At 35.8% G+C, this 21042-nt stretch overlaps 1 protein-coding gene across 3 annotated transcripts in view; it reads right to left on the bottom strand.

The window, feature by feature from the left end:
- Window positions 1-11036: 11036 nt before the first annotated feature.
- Window positions 11037-21042, bottom strand: part of fs(1)h (female sterile (1) homeotic) — a 44387-nt gene continuing 34381 nt past the window's right edge. For 2 of the 3 annotated variants that reach the window (XM_089234202.1, XM_089234200.1), the window contains 8 exons: window positions 19718-19810; window positions 19079-19180; window positions 17629-17757; window positions 17317-17514; window positions 16550-16937; window positions 16067-16237; window positions 12766-12897; window positions 11037-11288 (listed from right to left, as the gene is read on the bottom strand). In XM_089234202.1, coding sequence (XP_089090328.1) covers window positions 11155-11288; window positions 12766-12897; window positions 16067-16237; window positions 16550-16937; window positions 17317-17514; window positions 17629-17757; window positions 19079-19180; window positions 19718-19810 — 1347 coding nt within the window. In that variant the 3' untranslated portion in view covers window positions 11037-11154. The remainder of the gene's footprint in view (window positions 11289-12765; window positions 12898-16066; window positions 16238-16549; window positions 16938-17316; window positions 17515-17628; window positions 17758-19078; window positions 19181-19717; window positions 19811-21042) is intronic. The other variant, XM_089234203.1, reaches the window with a different exon arrangement.

Below are 21042 nucleotides of genomic sequence, written 5' to 3'. Positions count from 1 at the left end.
ACGATTCTGGTGATATTTTTGACCTCACTACGGTTTTTTTACAGCGAAAACAAGCCCTTGGACAGCCTTCTTGAAACCACACACAAGAGAGTAGAGCAGCGAAATCTTAAAATATCACGATTTCGCTGCTTTCATTGTTTGTCGCGGAGTTCCCGCCCTGCATCGTGCGCGCTACTATACGCAGGCGCATTGAAATCCGTGCATTTGATTTCAGTTCTCCGATTTTGCTCTTCCCCCTCGTTGCCTCACTGTTTTCAGTCTTACGTGCGCGAATGCGAGCCGATCTCCCCGTTAAAAAAAAAGTATCGCCGCAGAAAGCAACAGGCCTGCACAACCAGCGCCCGGTGCGCACAACGATGCAACAAATGGGAAGGGGCGCCGAAACATGAGAAGGGCGAAAAATGGGAAAATGATTTCTACCCGCTCTAGGAGGAGCGCGAAACCCAAGGTAAAAGGGCAGAAAAAAATTCGACATGATATGTTATGACAGAAAATATCGCTGTTCCTTTGAACGCATCAAAACGAAAAGATTGAAACAAGTTTTTTTAATTAGGGGAAGTCAGGGACATAAAAACCCTGATCACGATTGATGCCATCATTCTACTCAAACCAAAATTAACGATCATGCACTTGTCAACTCTAAAATCTGTGCTCCATTTTTTAGCCTATGCTGCAATCATATTCAAATTTGTCTGGAGCGTCCCCCTTTCGCTATGATTCCCGACTATCCCCCTCCCAGCTTCTGCGAATTTATTAAAAATCTCATCGATACCCTGATCCTTTTTATTGATAAAAAGGAGTGCCCGAGTGGCATGATGCTCGTCTACCATCGTGAAGGTTGTTGTCAGGGTCCCGGGTTCGAACCCAAGGGAGCATATCGAAAAGATATTTTCCCTAACGAACTCGAGGCGACCACTGATAGACAGCGCCTTCGCTTCCAGCTCATCTCACTAATGGCAGTAAATTTCAATATAGCGATATGGCCAGAGTTGGTGTTTGGTGAAGTAGGGACATAAAAAGGTCCCGCTCGGGTAGAGATTTTGTCTCGAACCGCCCCTAAGTGCAACGTGTGTGTGGACTTGAAAATTGTAACAAACCGTACATACACAACTGAACATCTTTTCGGAGTTTAATGGATCTTGTTCCAGATACCCGGTGAGTAACCGTAAAGCTTCCTATGAGGCTCCTAGACAGTATCTCTGGTAAGGTGTGACCACAATGGGATTTTGAAAGGACATCTTTTTGCTTTCAAGAAACTAATGAGGAACGTATGTTGGAATTTCAATTTGAGTTCTTTAAACAGCTTTGTAAACCAGATTCTACAATCACGGACCCCCCTTTCTGTTTTTTAAACTAAAAAAAAGTGAGGTGTAAAATATATATTGCTTTATTCCATCGGGATCGCTGTCCCTAAAATATGCTTCGCGGCATTGTTTTACACCTTGGTAAGGTACTAGGTGGAAGAGAATTTGCGCGTTATCGTTGAAATTGAGGTTAGAAAAAAAATCTAGAGAGAGAAATAACCCCTTCTCAGTGCCGTTTCAACGCATGGACTCACCCGGGCGCCTCAAAAGTAGAGGGATCCTCACGAAAATGAGATCTAGTTAAAATTATCTAGAATTTACTAGGCAGGGCCTCAGAAAAACCACTTGGCTAGGAGGCTCATGATGCTCTTAAGATGGCCCTGCCCCTTCCCCCAGGTTCGTAGCGTGTTTTCTCGGGGATAGACTTTTCTTGAAATGGTTATGCTCAGAAAAAGGAGTTACAAGTGCCCCCCCCCTCCCATTCCGCTCGGGTCACCGCCCAAGTTGAAGAGCCCGGTGCTTGCCTGCCCCTTCCGTTTCTTAGTACTGGGCATGAAAGGGATAATTTTAAATCAAGTTCACGTGAGTTTTATAAATATGAAAGTAATCATACGAAAATATCACTTTCATTTAACCACTTTTATAATCAGTTTAACCCTTACGCGTGAAACTATACTTATTTTACCATAAAATTCAATTAAAATAATAAGTATGAAGAAGATAGATCCTTTGTGATGAGTACCAAGAGGGGGGGGGTGGCGATCACCGCGTCTGATAATATGGTAGAATGAATATGTCCTGCATTTTACGGGACAGTAATGACTAGCAAAAATTGCCTCCTCCGACCTTGGGAGGGAGGGGCGCAACTAGGTCTAAGACCGGCCCTGTACACAACATTACGATTGTTCATTCATTACACTTCACTCACTACTTCAGAAAAAACTGATTAATAAAATTGATTGCAGATGGCAGCACTGCACAGAAACAAACTTCACGGAAGGTTCACTATACAAACACACATATTCCAACATGTACCGATTCGTTAGAAGTTCCGCAGAGGAATATGGACGAGGTGCACGTCTGGTTTAGTAGTAGCTTTACTCACGTAAGTTGTTGCTCTTCAGTCAAGTACAGAGTCCCAAAACATCATTTTGCCCGAGGGTCCACGGTATTTAAGCGACACACTGCGTAGAACCTCCGACGGGAACCTTCACTGAATCAGGGTCGACATTACTCAAAAAATCAATTGAATAACTGGAAGGAGTTATTTGATGGGGGAAAGCTGTGGATAACACGGGGGAGGGCGGGCACAGGCGAAAAAAGGTTATTAGTTAAAAGTTTTATTAGTCACTTTTATATAATCTCGGCCCGAGAGACTGCTTTATGGCGTCGCCCTTCCCCGCAATCACGGTTACTGGAAGGTCCCTGAACGCTAGCTTTCGCGCTTTTCCAATCTCATTAGTTTTGCCAAGAAAAATTTACGGGGCGGGCGCCCTTCCTATAATCGGAAGTCATAACAATGGGAAGTACCGTTTTTCCCGATATCGATTCCCCCTCGACACAAGACCGCAAAGGGTTAAAAAAAACGGGGGATTGCACTTTACAATTAGTGTATGGGTGCGAAAACACAATCTCGCGAGCATGGCAAATTGGCAGAAAAATTGGATAAACAGTATTATTTTTTCTGAAATGCTTTCACCGCGACAAGTACGCCATGTCTATAAATTTGTGTGCATCAAGAACATTCAAAATGTATTAAAAGACATGAAAAACAAAGCCAACGAGAAAAATTACTAACGGCCATAAATGGCTTTTTTGTTGTAAAAATGCCTTTTTGAATTTTTCCTGCTTTAAATGCCCAACATTATTTTGTTAATTCGTGAATTTTAGAGGGCATATTTTGTAGAACTTTATATTTAGCACGAGAACTTCAAAAGAGGGAATTTCCCTTTCTAAAATCTTCAACCCTCCTTAGGCTGGGATTATGCTATAAAAAGCAGCGGTTTTTTTTTTACTTTTTTGACTCGCGGAGCCCTGTTTGACTCTAGCCTTTTTTTTTTTTTTTGCATATAATTTTTATGGCGGACCCTTGTAGACCTTTTTTATTCACCTACCAAATTTAGGGCTCCCACTCAAAAAATGAGAAAAAGTAGGAAAACACAGGGCTGAAAAGTAGGAAGGGGCAGGGTACCCCCCTTAGACAACATAATCATAGCATAATGGAAAAAAATCCCTAAAAAAAAAATTTTTTTTTTGCAAAAAACAATTTTTTAAATTTTGAATTAACTTTTTTTTCAAAGCACTATTTCAGTTTCCTATAAGATTGACTGAAGCCAAAGCAAAATGATAAATGACTTGGCTACAAAACCAATTTTTGGCCAAAACAGTGCACTAGCAACCACAGATAATTCTTTGCTGTCTCTCCTCATATAATTATATTACATTCTTTTTTGGAGTCTTCCAAAGTGCGGAGCTTGTCAACTCTCTTCAACAATGCACAGCAAATTTTGAAGACGTACATTTTTTAAGAATGCCGCTCCTTCGAGACCACTTTCAAAAGCACAGTGCAAAATGTGTAGATTACAAGATCCGATGTAAATAAGGCAAGGTGAACCAGATAGTTTTACTGCATTGTAAGGCAAATTTCAGGGTGAAAATATCAGGTGAGGGAAGACTTAACATGTTCACCCACCACCACACAAAAATCAGAGTTATTGTTCTGGAATGCATTATCGAAAAACACAAGGCTTGGAAACACAGCTACTACTTCACCAAACACCAATTCTGGCCATATTGCTCTAGTGCAATTTACTGCCATTAGTGAGATGGGTTGGGAGTGAAGGCGCTGTCTATCTGTGGTCGCCTCGAGTTCGTTAGGGAAAATATCTTATCAATATCCTCCCTTGGGTTGGAAACACAGCCGACATCAACTTACCCTGTTCAGTATAAACAATAAAATAGCATAATAAATTACGCAATTTGTGAATTTGAAACCATGATTTAAACTTGCGTGAAACACTAGTGCAAAAACACATCCAGCGAAACAATAAAAAGACGAATTCATTATAACACAGTGCAATTTCTCATTCATTTAATGTGGACAAATGACTGAACACAACGACAACTATACAGCTAAGCAAAAAAGATTTTTCTTTTTTCCTTTTTTAAATACAAAACAATGCACAATTACTGTACAACACAAAAAAAGAAAAAAAAAATTGAAGAGATACCGCACATATTCTATACATAAAAAAAGCACACGACTATCTACAAAAAAGGAAAATCAAATGTAAATTTGGTTACAAAATTCTCCGATTTTACACAATCGCTGTCATTCCGTTTCCACTCTGGCATATTCTCTCTACAACCCCCTTCTCCCAAACAAACCCAAACAACATATCTACTTTATAACAGAAAATGTGGTTGTATCATATATTGAGAATATATTTTCATTTTATTTAAATAACTGCTTCAAAGTGCACACAGACACAACGATGACAAAATGTTTTTTCTCCTTGCTTGTAACACATTAAACACACTACAAAAAGTAAAATGAAAAAAAAAATCAACTTAGTAGAGTAAAACTAAACATTGAAAATGCATCATTATTTATATATACGGATTACAACAGTATTTCATTGACACATTTGCGACCACAAACTACAGATTTGAAGTTGATATTTTTCTCCACAGTTTGGAAGTCACATTCACGAAAGAATCAAGCAGGTGCTTGCCATAGATAACAATCACATTGTCAGAAACAATGATTCGAATGAGAAGGCATTTGAACCAAGATGAACACAAATCTCACAAAACAGGATAATGGTGGGGTGTGAAAACTAACAGCTAATAAGATTCCCTACTTATCAAAAACGTTCAAACAGTAAATGATGCATACATATAGCCATCATATTGTCGTAAGCCACACAAATAACTTGGACAGGTCTTAAGCCAGTTGTTCCAATTTTTGTGAAAATAAAACGGTACTTTAGAAAGCCGGGACAGCCAAAGAGGTAGGTCTGATGTTACTCTCGTTTAGGAAAAAAGTCCTCGTTTCATAAAATTTCATTTATAAAAATGTTACCAATGCTCTTATTGGTTGCATTTTTCAATTTTTATAAAAGTACTTTTATCAAACTTTTATAGTGTAATCCCAGCCTTATATAGTAACCAAGGGATAAAATACACAGATAAATGCAATGATATACAGTTGAACTAAACTATATTTCCCCAATATAGTTATATATGTGAAATTTAAACGCTTACTATACCTGACTGTTGATTTTTTTCATAACCAAAAACCAAACTTTGAGAAGTCATCGTGCACATGTGTACAGCCAACATCAGTAATCAAGTCGCTTTGCAAACCGGCCAATGACTTTGGACATGGTTAACAATACTTTATGTGTGATAGGAATTTTGTAAATGTTTGCAAAATTTTGTAATTCTGAAAATTAGTTTGAGATAAAGAGGGCAAAATTATGAAAATTAGTCGAAAGTACATCATAATGATTCAATGCCTTCAATACATTACAGACAAGACAATACAACATTGAATAATAACCAGAGTTGAAGAGCCACCTATATTCCCATGACTTGTGTGAAGATATGTGCATATTCAAAGATTAGTCGACGCAACTTCATTACTAAATGTCAAGAGTTGTTTTCGCTTGAATAATAATCTGAAACAAACTGGCCTAAATAATCCGAAAGACTAGACAAAAAGTTTACAAAAGGTTGATTACTAATCTGCAAAAATTATTGATATCCTTATAAAATACTCAGCATAATAATGTAAAAAAAAGAAATTGGAAGGGTGCGAATGTCAGATTTCATATGAATTTTATGTACAACTTCTGTTTCCCCCCCCCCCCAAACCGTGTGGTAAATAGCTCATCTGTACACTGAGAATTTTTGTATAAATGTTTTTAATGAACGTGCTGCATTATCTTCCAAATGCATAAAAAAAAATTTACGCAAATATAATCCCTGAAATATACAAACTGATATTGTTCAGCCACGTAAGTAATTTTCAATTAAAAATAACAAAAAACCAAAATTTTCTAAAGCATGCATCATCTTTACTATCTAAAGCCATAGTCTTGGCCAAAGTCAAATATTTTCTATTTTAAATTATACATGACAAAATCATCTGCACACGAGAACGTCTAAAGACATAACACAACCTATGCTCCAATGCTAATAAAAGTAAACAGAAAGCCAATTTCGTGAAACAGGTTACTTAATACAGATAATTACACTGGCAGGGACATTTAAAACTCATTATAAGTGAAATGAAATCAATAGTGAGATACACAAAGGGCCAACTTTCTGACGTTATTGTTCGCTGAGTGCATCACCATGGCTGCCTGATGTTATTTTCTGGGCTATGATGCAGCAGAATAGCAATACCACACCAACTATGTTCATTGATCAGCACATCATCCACCAATAATGTTGGTAACAGCAGTTATAAATAGGAGATGCTGGGTTTCGTTGCAATCCAGCATGTATCAAACTTGCGAGTTATGCCTTTATGGAGTATACACTGAATTTTCCCTTGGGAAATTCAGTGTATACTCCAGAAAGGCATGACTCGGCACACACAAAAAAATTCCCTAAATACTACTAAATGTTCTGTTTTGAACACTACGTTGATGAAAAAGGGGACACAAGTAGGTGGCAGATTTTGAAACTCTGAAGTTTCAACAACAACACACATATGCCAGCTTCTTTCTAGATAGATGCAGATGGCAACAATAACCTAAACATAATATTCAGTAACAGGCTGAACAACAGCTAGAGGTTTTGGGTAGTGACACTGGGAAAATTCCAATTTAAAAAAAAATAAAAAAATCAATGTGTGCCTTCATGTCACTAACAGAAATTAAATGCGATTCCAGATAATTTGTTCATTTCATATACAATCAATATTTTCAAAGGAATGTGTTATTCAGAAGTAAAATATTCACATTTTGTTTTCTCTATACAACCCAGTGTGATTTGAAAGTTTTTTTTTAACTCTATAACAGTTATTAACTCTATTCCAGTTCAAACTGACAAGAATATAGAAAAAGCAAAGCAAATTGTATAAGAAAAATAACAAAACTACATTACGAAAAAAATAGAGCAACTCATTAATATAATTGATAAACAAGTCTCATGACTTCTGAGATATTAGGCAGACATGATCGGAAGTTTTTCTTTAACATTTCATTCACATGAGTGAGAAGCATTTCCACTACATCAGCCTAATATCCTGAAAAGGTATAAATTGTTCGTCAAATGATAGCAGCAGGGGAAAAAGTTTCAATATAAATGGAAGTTGAGAAATGTTCATTTTCTTATACAATTATATCACAGAATAATCAGTGTCTTCACAATTATAACAATGAAAAAATATTTTTACTTGAATATTATTTAGATTTGCCATTTCGGAATTCACTAACAGCATAATAAGGAGAGTGCATTGCTTAAACATTTCAGTTACATAAGTTAAAAGATCCGTAGTCTAATTAGAAGTGATACTGAATTCGGGGTGGGGGCCAAAAATGCACGTTACACATTGGGAAAAAAAAAGAAATCAATGCACATTTAAATACAAGTGTATTGTTCATTGAAAGAAATTCATAGCTTACATGAACATAAAACTGAAAGTAATTTCAACTTCCGTAAACAAGATTAAAAACTCATTTGTAAAAAGACAAAGTCAATGATGAAATTGAGAAACAATCCCTCAATTAATATAATTCTAAGCCGTGAGACATGCTTCAAATCTTATAAGCCTGGCAGCACTCATTTCAAATTCTCCATGGCATCTATAATTGTATTGATCAACATCTAATTGCGTTTTAAATCTTTGGTAGCACTCATTTCAAACTCTCAATGGCAGCTATTGCATCAATATATAGCTATCAATATTGACAAAATGTGCAGTTATCAGAGCATAAAGCTAACAAAATTCCAGCCACAAATACGAGAAACAGTCATATCTCACAAAGACACTTATTTTGAAACCACAGGGAGAAAATCCGAGGACATTCATTGACACTCCCCCACTTTACTCAATAATAAGAAAGAATACGTGTGATTCTACTCATATCTATTTTTTCAGAAAATAAGTTTTTGGTGCCCACAAAAAAAAAAAAAAAAAAAAAAAAAAAAAAAAAAAAAAATAATAATAATATCAAACACCTAGAACCACCATATAAGAACTCTTACACACAGCAAACCCTGATTAAATTACAAGTGTGTACCGAATAAATAATTTGATGCAGATGGTATAACTAATTTTCAAATTTAATTTTACAATAAAATTTTATGGTTGAGGTACTTTGTTTTGCTTAGCTGACTTGCATGAAGGGTTTGAGTGCTTAATCCTATTTTGCCAAAATTATATTCTCCCTAATAAGTTTATAATGCTGCAAAGAGCTGGCGCCAACAGTCCAGCCAAGCAGCATGGGTCTTTTCATGGGTGTTTCATAAATTTACCATTTAATATAAAATTGTCTTACGAAAAGTGAATAAAAAAGGAAAAAAGTACTTAAAGAAATCAAAATTAAAGGGAAGAAAAACATTTTTACAAATTTTGCATTCTAATTTCATTAAGGCATACTAAGAATTACAAATCAATTATTAACGAAAATGGATTAGAAAAATCACCTTCACACACAAATTTAACTACAAAACTCAAATTCATACACAAATAATCAATACTGGAATAAAAATGTTTTCAAAATATTTTGGCTATCGATGAATTCATACGCAATAGTTTTCATTGCTTTCCAGATACATTAGTACAGAGAAAAAACAGCTGAAACACGGAAGACACTGACGAGATTTTGCAAACACATGTGGTTTTAAAATGAATAAATATGTTCAGAGAAAAAAAAATAAAACGCTGGATATAAATATACGTAAACTACTTTATACATGTTGCAGAATGGCAAAAGGAAGAAAAACAAAAATTATATATATATATGTGCACTGTGTATATAGATTTCATTTATTTATACATGTATATGCATTTATATATGATGAAGACCCTATAATATTTTACAAAGTCCAAATTTTGATCTAAGGTAATGTACAATTTTCCCCCCATCCACATGATAATGATAATATACAATGCAGTGTAATGTAACAGCAAGTTGGAAAATAAAAATAAAACCGGAAACCAAAGGACGATTGAAAAACGTTCCATATTTTTCTTCCCATAAAAATTTTAAACCATTTCCAACAGCTTTTACGTTACGCTAGGACAAAAAACATTTAGAAAATTACCTGCTTTGCTTAACAAATTTTTACTTTTCCCCTTCTTAAAATGCAAATATTTCAACAAATCTATACAGTCTCGCCAAACACATTTGTTAGAGAAACGAATTAATCTCAAAATTTTTTTTAACCCTTTGATGGCAATGAAAGACAAATCGACCAACAAGAAACAGCTACTAGTGGTCACACGCCAGTCTGGACCTAGAAGCTTCTAAAAGCATAGCGCTTTTAGAAGCTTCTAGATTTCATAGCTGATGATGAAGCCAACTGTATTTCAGACTCAGCTAATTCGACAAGTAATTGACCCCAATGAACTTGTTTTTTTCTTCCTAAAACCCTATAATTTAAGCAGGTTCATCTATTTTCTTTCTCATACAAATTCATATGAAATGTTACTAACACCAGTATTTCAACTTTACTGAATTCAATAAATATAAACTACAGAAGATGAATGAATCTATTATTTGACAATGACGATATTCGAAAAATTTCCAGATTTAAGTGAACACAAAAATCATTGTTTAAAAAGAAATTCAAATCAATAAATACAATCCAAACACAGATTAGATTAATATATTCAATTATGCTGAGGTTCAGGATATAGCATATAGTCAGTAATTGGCAATTTTATTCATGCCAAGTGATCAATTGGTTACCCGAGTATCAAAGCTTTATGTTAGTTTCAAATGAGGCAACAATTGATTGAAATGTAATATTCATTAGTGAGGAATAAAAAGGCACCAAACATGCATGACTCGTCGACTATTCTGAACCCAGAAACCGAAAATTAGTGATTTTTCTCAAAACACATTTCGTATGGATTTTTATTTGCATGCCAGAGAAAAAATTTTCTGAATATTTTTTGTGGTCTGTATAATTATACAGAAAGATTCTGATTTTTGGCATGAATCATCTTTGTATTACATGACCATATTACACTGGATGTACAAAACAGAAAAAAACTTCTGACGATTCCTCAACTGGTAGTGACAGTGACACTGCACACTTTGCAGGCAAATAAAAAAGTTCTGATGAGGGACACGTAAATACAGTGATGGTGAACAAACTGGTAAAGGGTCACATCAACAATGAGTAATATTTACAGAGAAAATGAAATCTACCGTTTCCACCCAGGTTCTCAACAAGGTAATTCTTAACTGAATACTAAATAAACCCAGAGTGCAAACTTTAACTTTACATACATAAATAAATATGAAAAAAAAATTGATAAGAAATTAATGGCAATGTCAAATCCAGATACAAAGATCTCGTAACTGTAAAATCTAGTCCCATGCGAATTTACGATGAAAAAGTAATGATAAAGGGGTAAACAAACATCAAACATCGAGGATTTGATACAACATGTTCCCTGCAAATAACGTGCGCGGACAAAGCTCGTCCACAACAGCTTTAGCGCTGTCCATATAATAACTGTGCGAAACACAACAGTTACGGTATTAACAGCAACAACAAGCTCTGTACACACACACGCAATTAAGTTGAGTGGTACAGAGGGAGAGAAAGAGCAAGAAACACACACACACGTGAATCTTCAAGAAAAACCTTTCATTTCCATTCATTCAGAGTCGCTGCTGTCTGAAGAGCTGCTGGAACTGCTGGTAGTGCTACTGTCACTGCCGCTGCTACTACTGCTGCTGGCACTTAGACGACTAGGAGCTCCACCAACTTCAGTGTTTGTGCTCTCTGGATCTAGAAATGCAGCAAAATCAAGCCAAATATTAATGTACAAGGGAAAAAAAATACAGAACTTTCTTATATATTTAACGTATATTTTCTTCGAGAGTCACTCTCGTAAATTTTTACAGTTTGAGCTCTTCAATAAAACAGGACTATTCAGATTACACAAAAATGTTCTGGTTGCATTAGAACCTCTTGATAATGGATACCACGGAGCTGAGAATTTTGCCTGCTAACGCAGAGTGTCTTACTATATGGCAAACTGTGTTGAAGACTTGTTCTATAGATTTCAAAAGTGCCCACTAAAGGGAGGTGTGCGTTGGATAGGTTCCACTGTAATAAGGGCCATAATGGGACCCCCCTTGAAAGGGTTACACGCAGAAAAAAAAAAAAAGGCAGAGATGTTGGAGCACTATAGCGCATAAAATTCCCAGAATTTTGGAAAAGAACGCATAAAATTTCCATGGTTCACCATGGGACACATTTTCTTGTAATAGACAATGAATGAACCTAGTTATTTTAAGCTGGTAAATTAATCTTTTTTTCCAATCAACCTTTGAATTAAACATGTTTTTAGAAATTAATTATTTGGTTCACACACAAGTACACCAGTGAATGATGGCGGGGCATACTTTTTTTTGAGGGAACCTACTTTCACTCAAAAAGGACCCAGATTTGATGAATAACCTGAGTTTTATGGACCCAGGTAAATTAGAGTACAGTGGCATCTCCGAGACCCGCACCGACTCTTCTCTTGTTTTCTTCACTGATAAAAGTATATTGTATACACAAAACACGGTGCCGAGAAAAATATAGACTGGAATTTGTGTTGATCAAAATAATCCTAGCGCAGTGGTTCCATAAAACCCTTCAAAAAGCCACCTGTTAGAAAAACTAGTGGCAGATGGCAGCACTACACATAACAAGCATTACACAGAAACAACAAAACTTCATGTCATGTTGCACTATACGTACACGCACATTCCCGCATGTACCGATTTGTTGGGGGGTTCCGCGCGGGGGGGGGGGGGGGGTAGTAGTAGGTAGGGCCTCCAAAAAATGGCTCGGGGGGATCCATGATGTTCTTAAGTCAGCCACCTCGTTGGGTAATTTGCCTGCTGTTGCGGCGTTGTATTTGTATTTTGCATCGCCAAATGTGAAATCACTACAGATGCTGTTTTCTATGTAAGACAAAAATTGTGGTTTGGTAAACTTCTTAACAGGGTGAAACAGCTTTATAATTAAATGTTATAAAATGTAATTTTATGCAGCCAACTGATGCATTTTCTAATAGAATGAACAAGGCCAATTTGGAAGAGATGCCAACAGCTTAGATATCTCGGTATAGGATGACAATGGCTCTCATTATAACAATAAATAACTAAAAAGATACATTTTTAGTTAGTCTGTAGAATGTCGCTATATCAAAATTTAACAAAAAATTCATGCAGTATGTTTTCAGAAAAATCAACATAGCTATAACACTTACCCTTTTTGATAGTTTTCTTTGCTTGTGGAGCTCCAAGATGAGCACTAACATCTTGAAGTCTCTTCTCTATTTCCTGTTTCTTCTCACGAACTTGTTCCTCCTTTGTCTTTCCTGCCGCTTTGCTCCGAGCAGCTGGGGAAAAGTTTATAATAGTTAAAACTAATATAAACATTTTTCAAATATTAGAATAAAACTTTAAGCCCAAGTCCTCTTTTTGATTTATATTTTCTAATATAAAACCTTAATATTGAAAAATCAATGAGGAAAACAATCGGAACATCCTGGCCGGTTCGAAACTACAGTATGCAAGAATACTCAATATATTTCAGACAAAATAGACAAATATTTAAGGCAGAAAGGTTCCAGAAGATTGCGAAGCACAAGAAAGTGGTTTGTCGAATTTGACATCTTACCCAAACTTACACCATGGTTTGGGCGATCCCTGTATCTTTGGCCACTGTTTTATACGATTACCCCATTTTGTCAATGAAGCTTATGGTGAATTTGTAATCTTTACTAAAATTGTGAATGAAGATCATTTTCTTGTAGACAATTGTCGTAAATTTACAACAATTGACTCATGAATGCATTGAAAAGAAAGAGCCTATGTTTTTAGAGCACTTTCTTTCAATGCAAGATGCTGAGCATCAAACTGAACAGTCTGGTCATTCTAGGACCATATCTTTTATAAATGCATGGGGACCCCTATGAACACGACTGGGCTGTGTCGAACCAGCTTTAATAGACAAAAACTGAAGTTGGTTGTGTGCATATATTAGTGAAAATCACTAATATAGTTATATATCAAAAAGAAAAAGATCTTCAATTTTAGATTCTCAATCTAATTTTGAAGCTGTTCATTTTAGCCTTCAGTAAGCTTTTGTCTTTTTTTTTTTGTAGCGTTATTCAGGGCTTCAAAAACTTTATTTTGGACAGAACCTGGAATGAATCAAAAACGATCTTCCATAGAAACCTGTGGGAAATCACATTTTGGATAAGAAGATTTCAGCCAATGAAAGCGATTCTGGAACAATTCATCTTATCGGAAAGTATCACTGCTTAACTGTAGGGAAAAATAAAATTTATTTCAAAATTTTAACACAAACAAATTAAATTGTGTTTTGCATTACAGTTGACAAAACTGTAGTTTTGGATGACAAATTTTAACACATGCACCCACTGCACTTCAATACTTGCCAACTACTAAGTACAGTGAAGAGCCAAAAAACTGGTACACCTGCCTAATATCGTGTATGGCCCTGCGAGCACGCAGAAGTGCCGCAACATGACGTGGCATGGGCTCGACTAATGTCTGAAGTAGTGCTTGAGGTAATTGACACCATGAAATCCTGCAGGGCTGTCCATAAATCCGTAGGAGTAAGAGGGGGTGGAGATCTCTTCTGAACAGCACGTTGCAAGGCATCCCAGATATGTTCAATAATCTTCTTCATGTCTGGGGATTTAGGTGGCCAGCGGAAGTGTTAAAGTCAGAAGAGTGTTCCTGGAGCCACTTTGTAGCAATTCTGGACGTGTGGGGTGTCGCATTGTCCAAGTCGGAATGCACAATGAACATGAATGGGTGCAGGTGATCAGACAGGATGCTTACGTACCTGTCAGAGTAGTATCTAGACGTATCAGGGGTCCCATATCATGCCAACTGCACATGCCCCATACCATCACAGAGCCTCCACCAGCTTGAACAGTCCCCTGTTGATATGTAGGGTCCATGGATTCATGAGGTTGTCTCCATACCCGTACACGTCCATCAGCTCGAAGCAATTGGAACCGAGACTCGTCAGACCAGGCAACGTGTTTCCAGTCCTCAACAGTCCAATGTCAGTGTTGTCGGGCCCAGGCGAGGCGTAAAGCTTTGTGTTGTGCAGTCATCAAGGGTACACGAGTGGGCTTTTGGTTCCGAAAGCCCATATCGATGATGTTTCATTAAATGGTTCGCACGCTGACACTTGTTGGTGGTCCAGCATTGAAATCTGCAGCAATTTGCGGAAGGGTTGCATGTCTGTCACATTTAATGATCCTCGTCAGTCGTCGTTGGCCCCGTTCTTGCATGATCTTTTTCCGGCCGCAGCGATGTCATAGATTTAATTTTTTACCGGATTCCCGATATTCACGGTATACTTGTGAAATGTTCGTACGTGAAAATCCAAATTTCATCGCTACCTTGGAGATGCTATGTCCCATCTCTCGTGCGCCGACTATAACACCACGTTCAAACTCACTTAAATCTCGATAGCCTGCCATTGTAGCAGCAGTAACCGATCTAACAACTATGCCAGACACTTATTATATAGGCGTTGCCGACCGCAGCGTCATACTCTGATTGGTCCCATATCTCTTTATTTGCATACGCATGCCTGTACCAGTTTTTTTGGATCTTCAGTTTATTTCTACCATAGAATACAGAACTATGGCGAATCGTGAAAAATTACAGAAGTCTAGTTTTTTTTAAAAAAAACTTTTGTTCGACTTCTTTGAATTTTTTTCACAAAAAAAAAAAAAAAAAAAAAATTTCTGTATAATGCTTTTTCCTGGGGGTAACTTTCCTCTGCGATCAACATTGCTACTATGGAGAGGCTTGGTTCCCAGGTTGGCATGTACGTGCTTCCAAAAAGTCACATGCACCCGATATAGGCACATCAAGATTAGATGATGATTCGATTCTAAATTCCTTATATATATCAATAAATATGAAGTATTTAAGAATGTCATACTAAAAATTCAGATAAAAACAAACTACATGTTTATAGAAAATCAATCAAAATAAATAAACACATAGTTTGAATACTCTGCATGTTCCTGAGACACAAGGCTTGAGCTACGAAGAAAGATGTTCTCGAATATATGTTTACATTGGAGGAATACAAGTGTCTGGGAGGATATGAACGAAGTGTTCAAAATTTTCAATAGGATGAACCAAGAGTTATTAATATACAGTCAATCAACTGCTTGGGCAAGAGGATACCAGTATCATTTAGTAAGAAACAATTCCAGGTTGTGGTGCCGCAGGCAGTTTTTCTGTAATAGGGTTGTCAATAAATTGCTTACCTCTGGGGGTCGTAAATTCTAACACAATTGACACATTTAAAAAAGTACAATATATTGGGATAAATCAAGAAGCTATCCACACTCAGAATCAAGACAACCATAACTTATTTTTATGGTAGTGAATTGTATAGTATTACTTATTTTTTCTTGGCTATGTTTTTTTTATTGGGTTGCTGTATTTGGCTGTTGTGGCCTTTGAGTTTGTATTTGGGTACAACATAAAATAGAAAATACTCACTGTAGGGTTTACGAGGCTTCTTCCTTAAACAAGATGCCACGTATGATTCTAATTCGCGCAATGTAGAAGGTTTTAGAGTTTCAAAGTCTATTTCTATTTCGTCTGGATTAGAATCTCTGAGAGATGGCTCTCTAGACTGAATAATGTGAACAACACGACCAAGTTTATCACCTGCAATGAAAATCGATCACGGAAATCAAGAATTATACTTGAAGAAACTTGATTGTAAAAAAGATGTTATGTGAATGACAATGCATAAAATACTTGATAAAAACTTCAGGCTTTAAAAAAAAAAAAAAAAAAAAAAAAAAAAAAAAAAAAAAAAAAAAAAAAAAAAAAAAAGAGGTTTTCAATGATTTGTATTATGCTCAAACTGTTTGTATCAATGATTTGTAAAACTGGAATCAAATATAACAAAAGCTTAGCTTCATAACAGCTCGTAAACCTGATCATATAATTTTCATAGAAATTTTGAACACGAACCTGGCAATTTGTTGATGTCCAGGCTGAGCTGTCTCTTCTCATCATAAGACATCGGCTTAGCTTCATCTTCTTCTTCACTATCAAATGCTGGGACAACTGGTTTGCTTTTCTTCGAGGATTTGTTAGGCGTTTTCTGCCTCTTGCTTTGACTGGACACCTTGTTGTTTTGACTGGAAGGTTTCGGTTGGCCTTTGCTCTTCTGCCCTTTCGGAGCTTTCGGCTGACTCTGAACAGGAGGTAAGGTAGTTGTTGCTTCCACCATTGGCAAATCCTCAACTTTAATTTCTTTGGGTTCTTCCTTCTCTTTTTTCTTTTTCTTTTTTTTCTTCTTGTCACGCTTCCGTGTCTCTGCAGCTAGAAGACTGATTTGCTCCGTCACCTTTTTTAGCTGAAAACCAACCAAATCAGTGAAGGAATGAATATTTAATTTCAACAGCAACTGGTGTTTCATCAATAATTTGTATCAATAAAATTTGATAAAAGATACATTATTACAATTTTTGCAAAAAGAACAAGAAAGTTGTTGATCTCAACGTTTCTCCCTTCAGCTTATACACTCTATACCAGCGGTTCTCAACCTGTGCTCCGCACAGTCCTGATGGCTCCATGTATACTTCCCAGGAAGAGGTAAATCCAGGAAAATGAAATAAATCTGTGCATTCCATTAATGAATTAAAAAGGCCTAAAGGCTTAGCCATAGAAATTTGATACTGATAAATGTTCCCAGAGCCTTTGATAACCACTGTACTATATGCTAAAATACATACCTGCTCTTGAAGAAGTTTCAGTTTCTTCTCCCTTTCCTCTTCGCTGTCTTCTGACTCGCTACCAGAAGACTCGGAAGAGGCTTCGCTAGAACCACTGGTCTGACTGGAGTCTTCAGTCTTCTCATTCTGGGAATTTTGACTGGTCTCGCTTGCCATTGGCTCATCTGGCATTTTGGCATAACGCATTTCGAAAACATCCTAAAAACATGCATTCAAAATTATTTTATTTTAAGCATGGTGTTTATGCATTAAATGCAGTATTCCAGTCAAAATATGACTTTTTTAAAAAAAAGGGGGGGAAGTATAATTTACTTGTAATTTTCTGGCCATTGCAACAACTTCATGATCGGGAGGATTGTACTTGTAACAATTTGTAAAAATCAATCGAACATCGCCAGCGAACTCCTCCGGATACTTGTACTCCACATTGTCCATTTTTTGCTGTAATGATCAACAGGTTTATCAATAATTTGATAAATTATTTTATTTCTACTTTAATTATGAATGATCACTCGCAAAAGTTATACACATCACAATAATTATTGACTTTATCATTCGTATTATAACTTCTATGAAGACAATCACAATCCATTCAACTGAATAACATCTCTTCCTAAGTATATCAAGGCTCACTCAAAAAATTAGAAAAACTAAGAAAAAAGCAGGACTAGAAAGTAGGATGGGGAGGGTACGCCCTCTTATACAACATACTCATAGCATAACAAAAAAAAAAATTTTTTTACTAAAAAAATTTATTCCCATTAATTTTTTTTTTCGTATCACTATTTCAGTATCCTATAAGATTGACTCAAGTCAAAGCAAAATGACAGAAATGACTGTTAAACAATTTTTGTCCAAAACAGTGCACTAGCAAGCACCGATAATTTTTATCCATCTCTCTTCACAATATAATTTTTTTTTGAAGTCTTGAACAGTCCAATCTCTCAACTCTCTTCGACAATGCACAGCAAATTATAAAAGGCATACAATAATTTTAAGAATGATGCTTTTTTGAGACCACTTTCAAAAGCACAGTGCAAAATGTATAAATTGCAAGCTCTGATATAAATAAGTCAAGGTGAGCCGGATGGTTTTACTGCTTTGACATCCTTATTATTTTTTTTTTTTAATGGGATTTGTTTACATTTTACTGTTTAATACCAGTGTAATCATTTTTAAAAAATGAAGCACTTTCATTTCCAGCTCTTTGCTGAGTATTGAATACATTCTATATATACTTCTGCATGCCCTAAAAATACAGAAGACAATGAAATGCTATTGGGTAACATCAGAATCACCAAACCTAGAATAGGCCTAACTGCTCTGTAATGAAAATTGTTGTATCACCTATACACAAAATGTCTGTCATAATTTTGAATGATGACTGCTAGTTACTGTCGAAGACCATGAAAAATAAATACAAAAAATTTTCCATCCAGACGGAAGTCTTTATTGACTATACTTGTTGAACCCTCAAACTAAACAAATGAAAAATTAATAAACCAAATGGTTCACATACGCCCCCCACCAAATAACCTTGAAAACAATACAATTTCTGCTTTGGGAGAATCATTAATTATAATTTATAACATTTGTACTATTTGGCAATATGTCGATTCGCTGCTCAATTAAAACAGACTACAAAAATTTTTATAGATAGGATTCTTGGTAAAAAAAGAACAAAAGTAGAACATCTTATCAAAAAGTAGGACTAGTGGAAGCCCTGGTATATTCAAACAGACAGTATTAGTAATATTTTTACCTTTACTGTACCAAGATCCATTGGGTGCTTGATAACTTCATGATAATCTGTTAGACCCAGAAGCTGGGCATCAACTGGCTTGTAAAAAGGCCACGCGTATCCCTAAATTTGAATATAAAAAATAAAATATGAATAAAAAAAAAGAAGAGTGCTCAAAGAAAATATTAATGAATTTCTAGTTTTAATTTTCAGGGCACTATAATATAATTTTTATTGAGTCAGTTGTAATATATAGGGTGTCTAAAGGTTATAGAGACATCACGCCGAACTGTAACCACTGAAGCTATAAATATGAACTTTAGTCAGTAGCTTCATTTCATAATGTAGAGATTCACCAAGGGATTTTCCAAAATTTATCCCCTGAAGGAGGGTCTTGAGGGAGAGTTTTCAGATTATCAAATCCATGGGAACGAAGCCATTGATTACAGCTAGTACTGAATATTTTTGACAATTCTTTGAATTCATCTTAATGAGAGGTTTCACTGCAAATCATTCAGATGAGAACTTGTGTGATCAACACACCACAAACTACAATTTAAAGATTCTACATTTCATAACCAAAAATTATGATAATCTTCTGCATATATAGCACTTATATTAATTATGAAAATAGCTATACGATATTCTCAATATACTTACAGCATGTTTCTTGGCAAAAAGTTCTTTGAGTACAGTATTGCAATACTTCATTTGCTCAGTCATTCTGCCCTTCTTTGGTTTAGCACTTGGCTGCTGGGGAAAAAAATACAATAAAAAAAATTATAAATTCATAGACAATAAAATGGCACATCATGGTGCTAAAAGTGACACATAAAAGTTAACAAGGGAAAAAATATAAAAAAAATACTTGAAGATAGAGAAATTTCATTTAGATTAACATTCACTGTTTTATAATTTTGCATAATAAAAATTTTTGTTTTTAAATTATTAATGTTCAGATCCCAATCTGGCACATAATACCCAACACATATTGGCAAGTTTCAACTATGGATTAATGATGTAGTTCAAAATTTCAAGTAATTTCTATGGTCTGTCCATGAAAGCAATTTTCAAATGAAAAAATATAATTTTTTTAAAATTTCTAGGAAGATTGTGTCAAAGTAAGGGACAATGATGCCCCCCCCCCCACAAAATGTCTTGAATTCTAAATAAAATAATTGTAAAAGAAATAATTAAGCATGGGTAGCAGACATAATTTTCCTGGACACCAGCTCTCAGAAGAACAAGTACCTTCCCCTTCAAGATCCAGCAACAGAATGACGACAACAGCCAATCAGATAACTCCACACCTCTCAGCCAATCAGGTTCTACCAGCATAACTGTTTTCAATACGCTGCCGGCCATAGAATCAACTGACCAATCGCAAAACAATAGTGTAGTTCAAGCCACTTATGTGCATAAATACAACCTGAGACTCTGGAAAACTTGACTTTGATCCAGTTTATCTATTCTCCTGATGATGCCAACCATTAGTGTTGGGGAAACGTTGAGAACTAACTCAAACAGACGACGGTCTTCGAACCCGAAAAAACAATTTTTATATAATTTTCATTTTTAAAATTGATACAAGAAAGGGAAAGGCTGACCACTACTGATGCATAACCTTAGAATATATTTACAGACATACCAACACTGTTTTAGAATTCAGAAATCAGGAGATTCCTCCAGAAGCAGGTGGTCCAGGAGCAAACACCCCCCCCCATAGCGATGAAAATTTTATTTTTGTAAAAAAAAAAAAATATTAAGATTAGTCATAAGAATTGGGGGTATGCTCTCCAACAAACCACAGTATAGGATGGAGCTGTTTTGGTAAGCAAACCACCTCTCTGCAGAGGGAGCTTTCAAACTCTTATGTAAACATAATCTGAATGTAAAACCAAATTTATAGCTACATAACCATAATTCCTCAACCTCTGATAAAAAAAAAGAAACTGTCTTTTCACTTCTATACAATCTGAAATATT

Source organism: Pholcus phalangioides, unplaced genomic scaffold (assembly GCF_987345545.1).
Source record: "Pholcus phalangioides strain wild (caught in Gottingen) unplaced genomic scaffold, Ppha-v1.0 ptg000008l_1, whole genome shotgun sequence".
In the NCBI taxonomy this organism is placed as follows: Eukaryota; Metazoa; Arthropoda; class Arachnida; order Araneae; family Pholcidae; genus Pholcus; species Pholcus phalangioides.
This window is presented reverse-complemented; position numbering and strand designations above follow the sequence as displayed.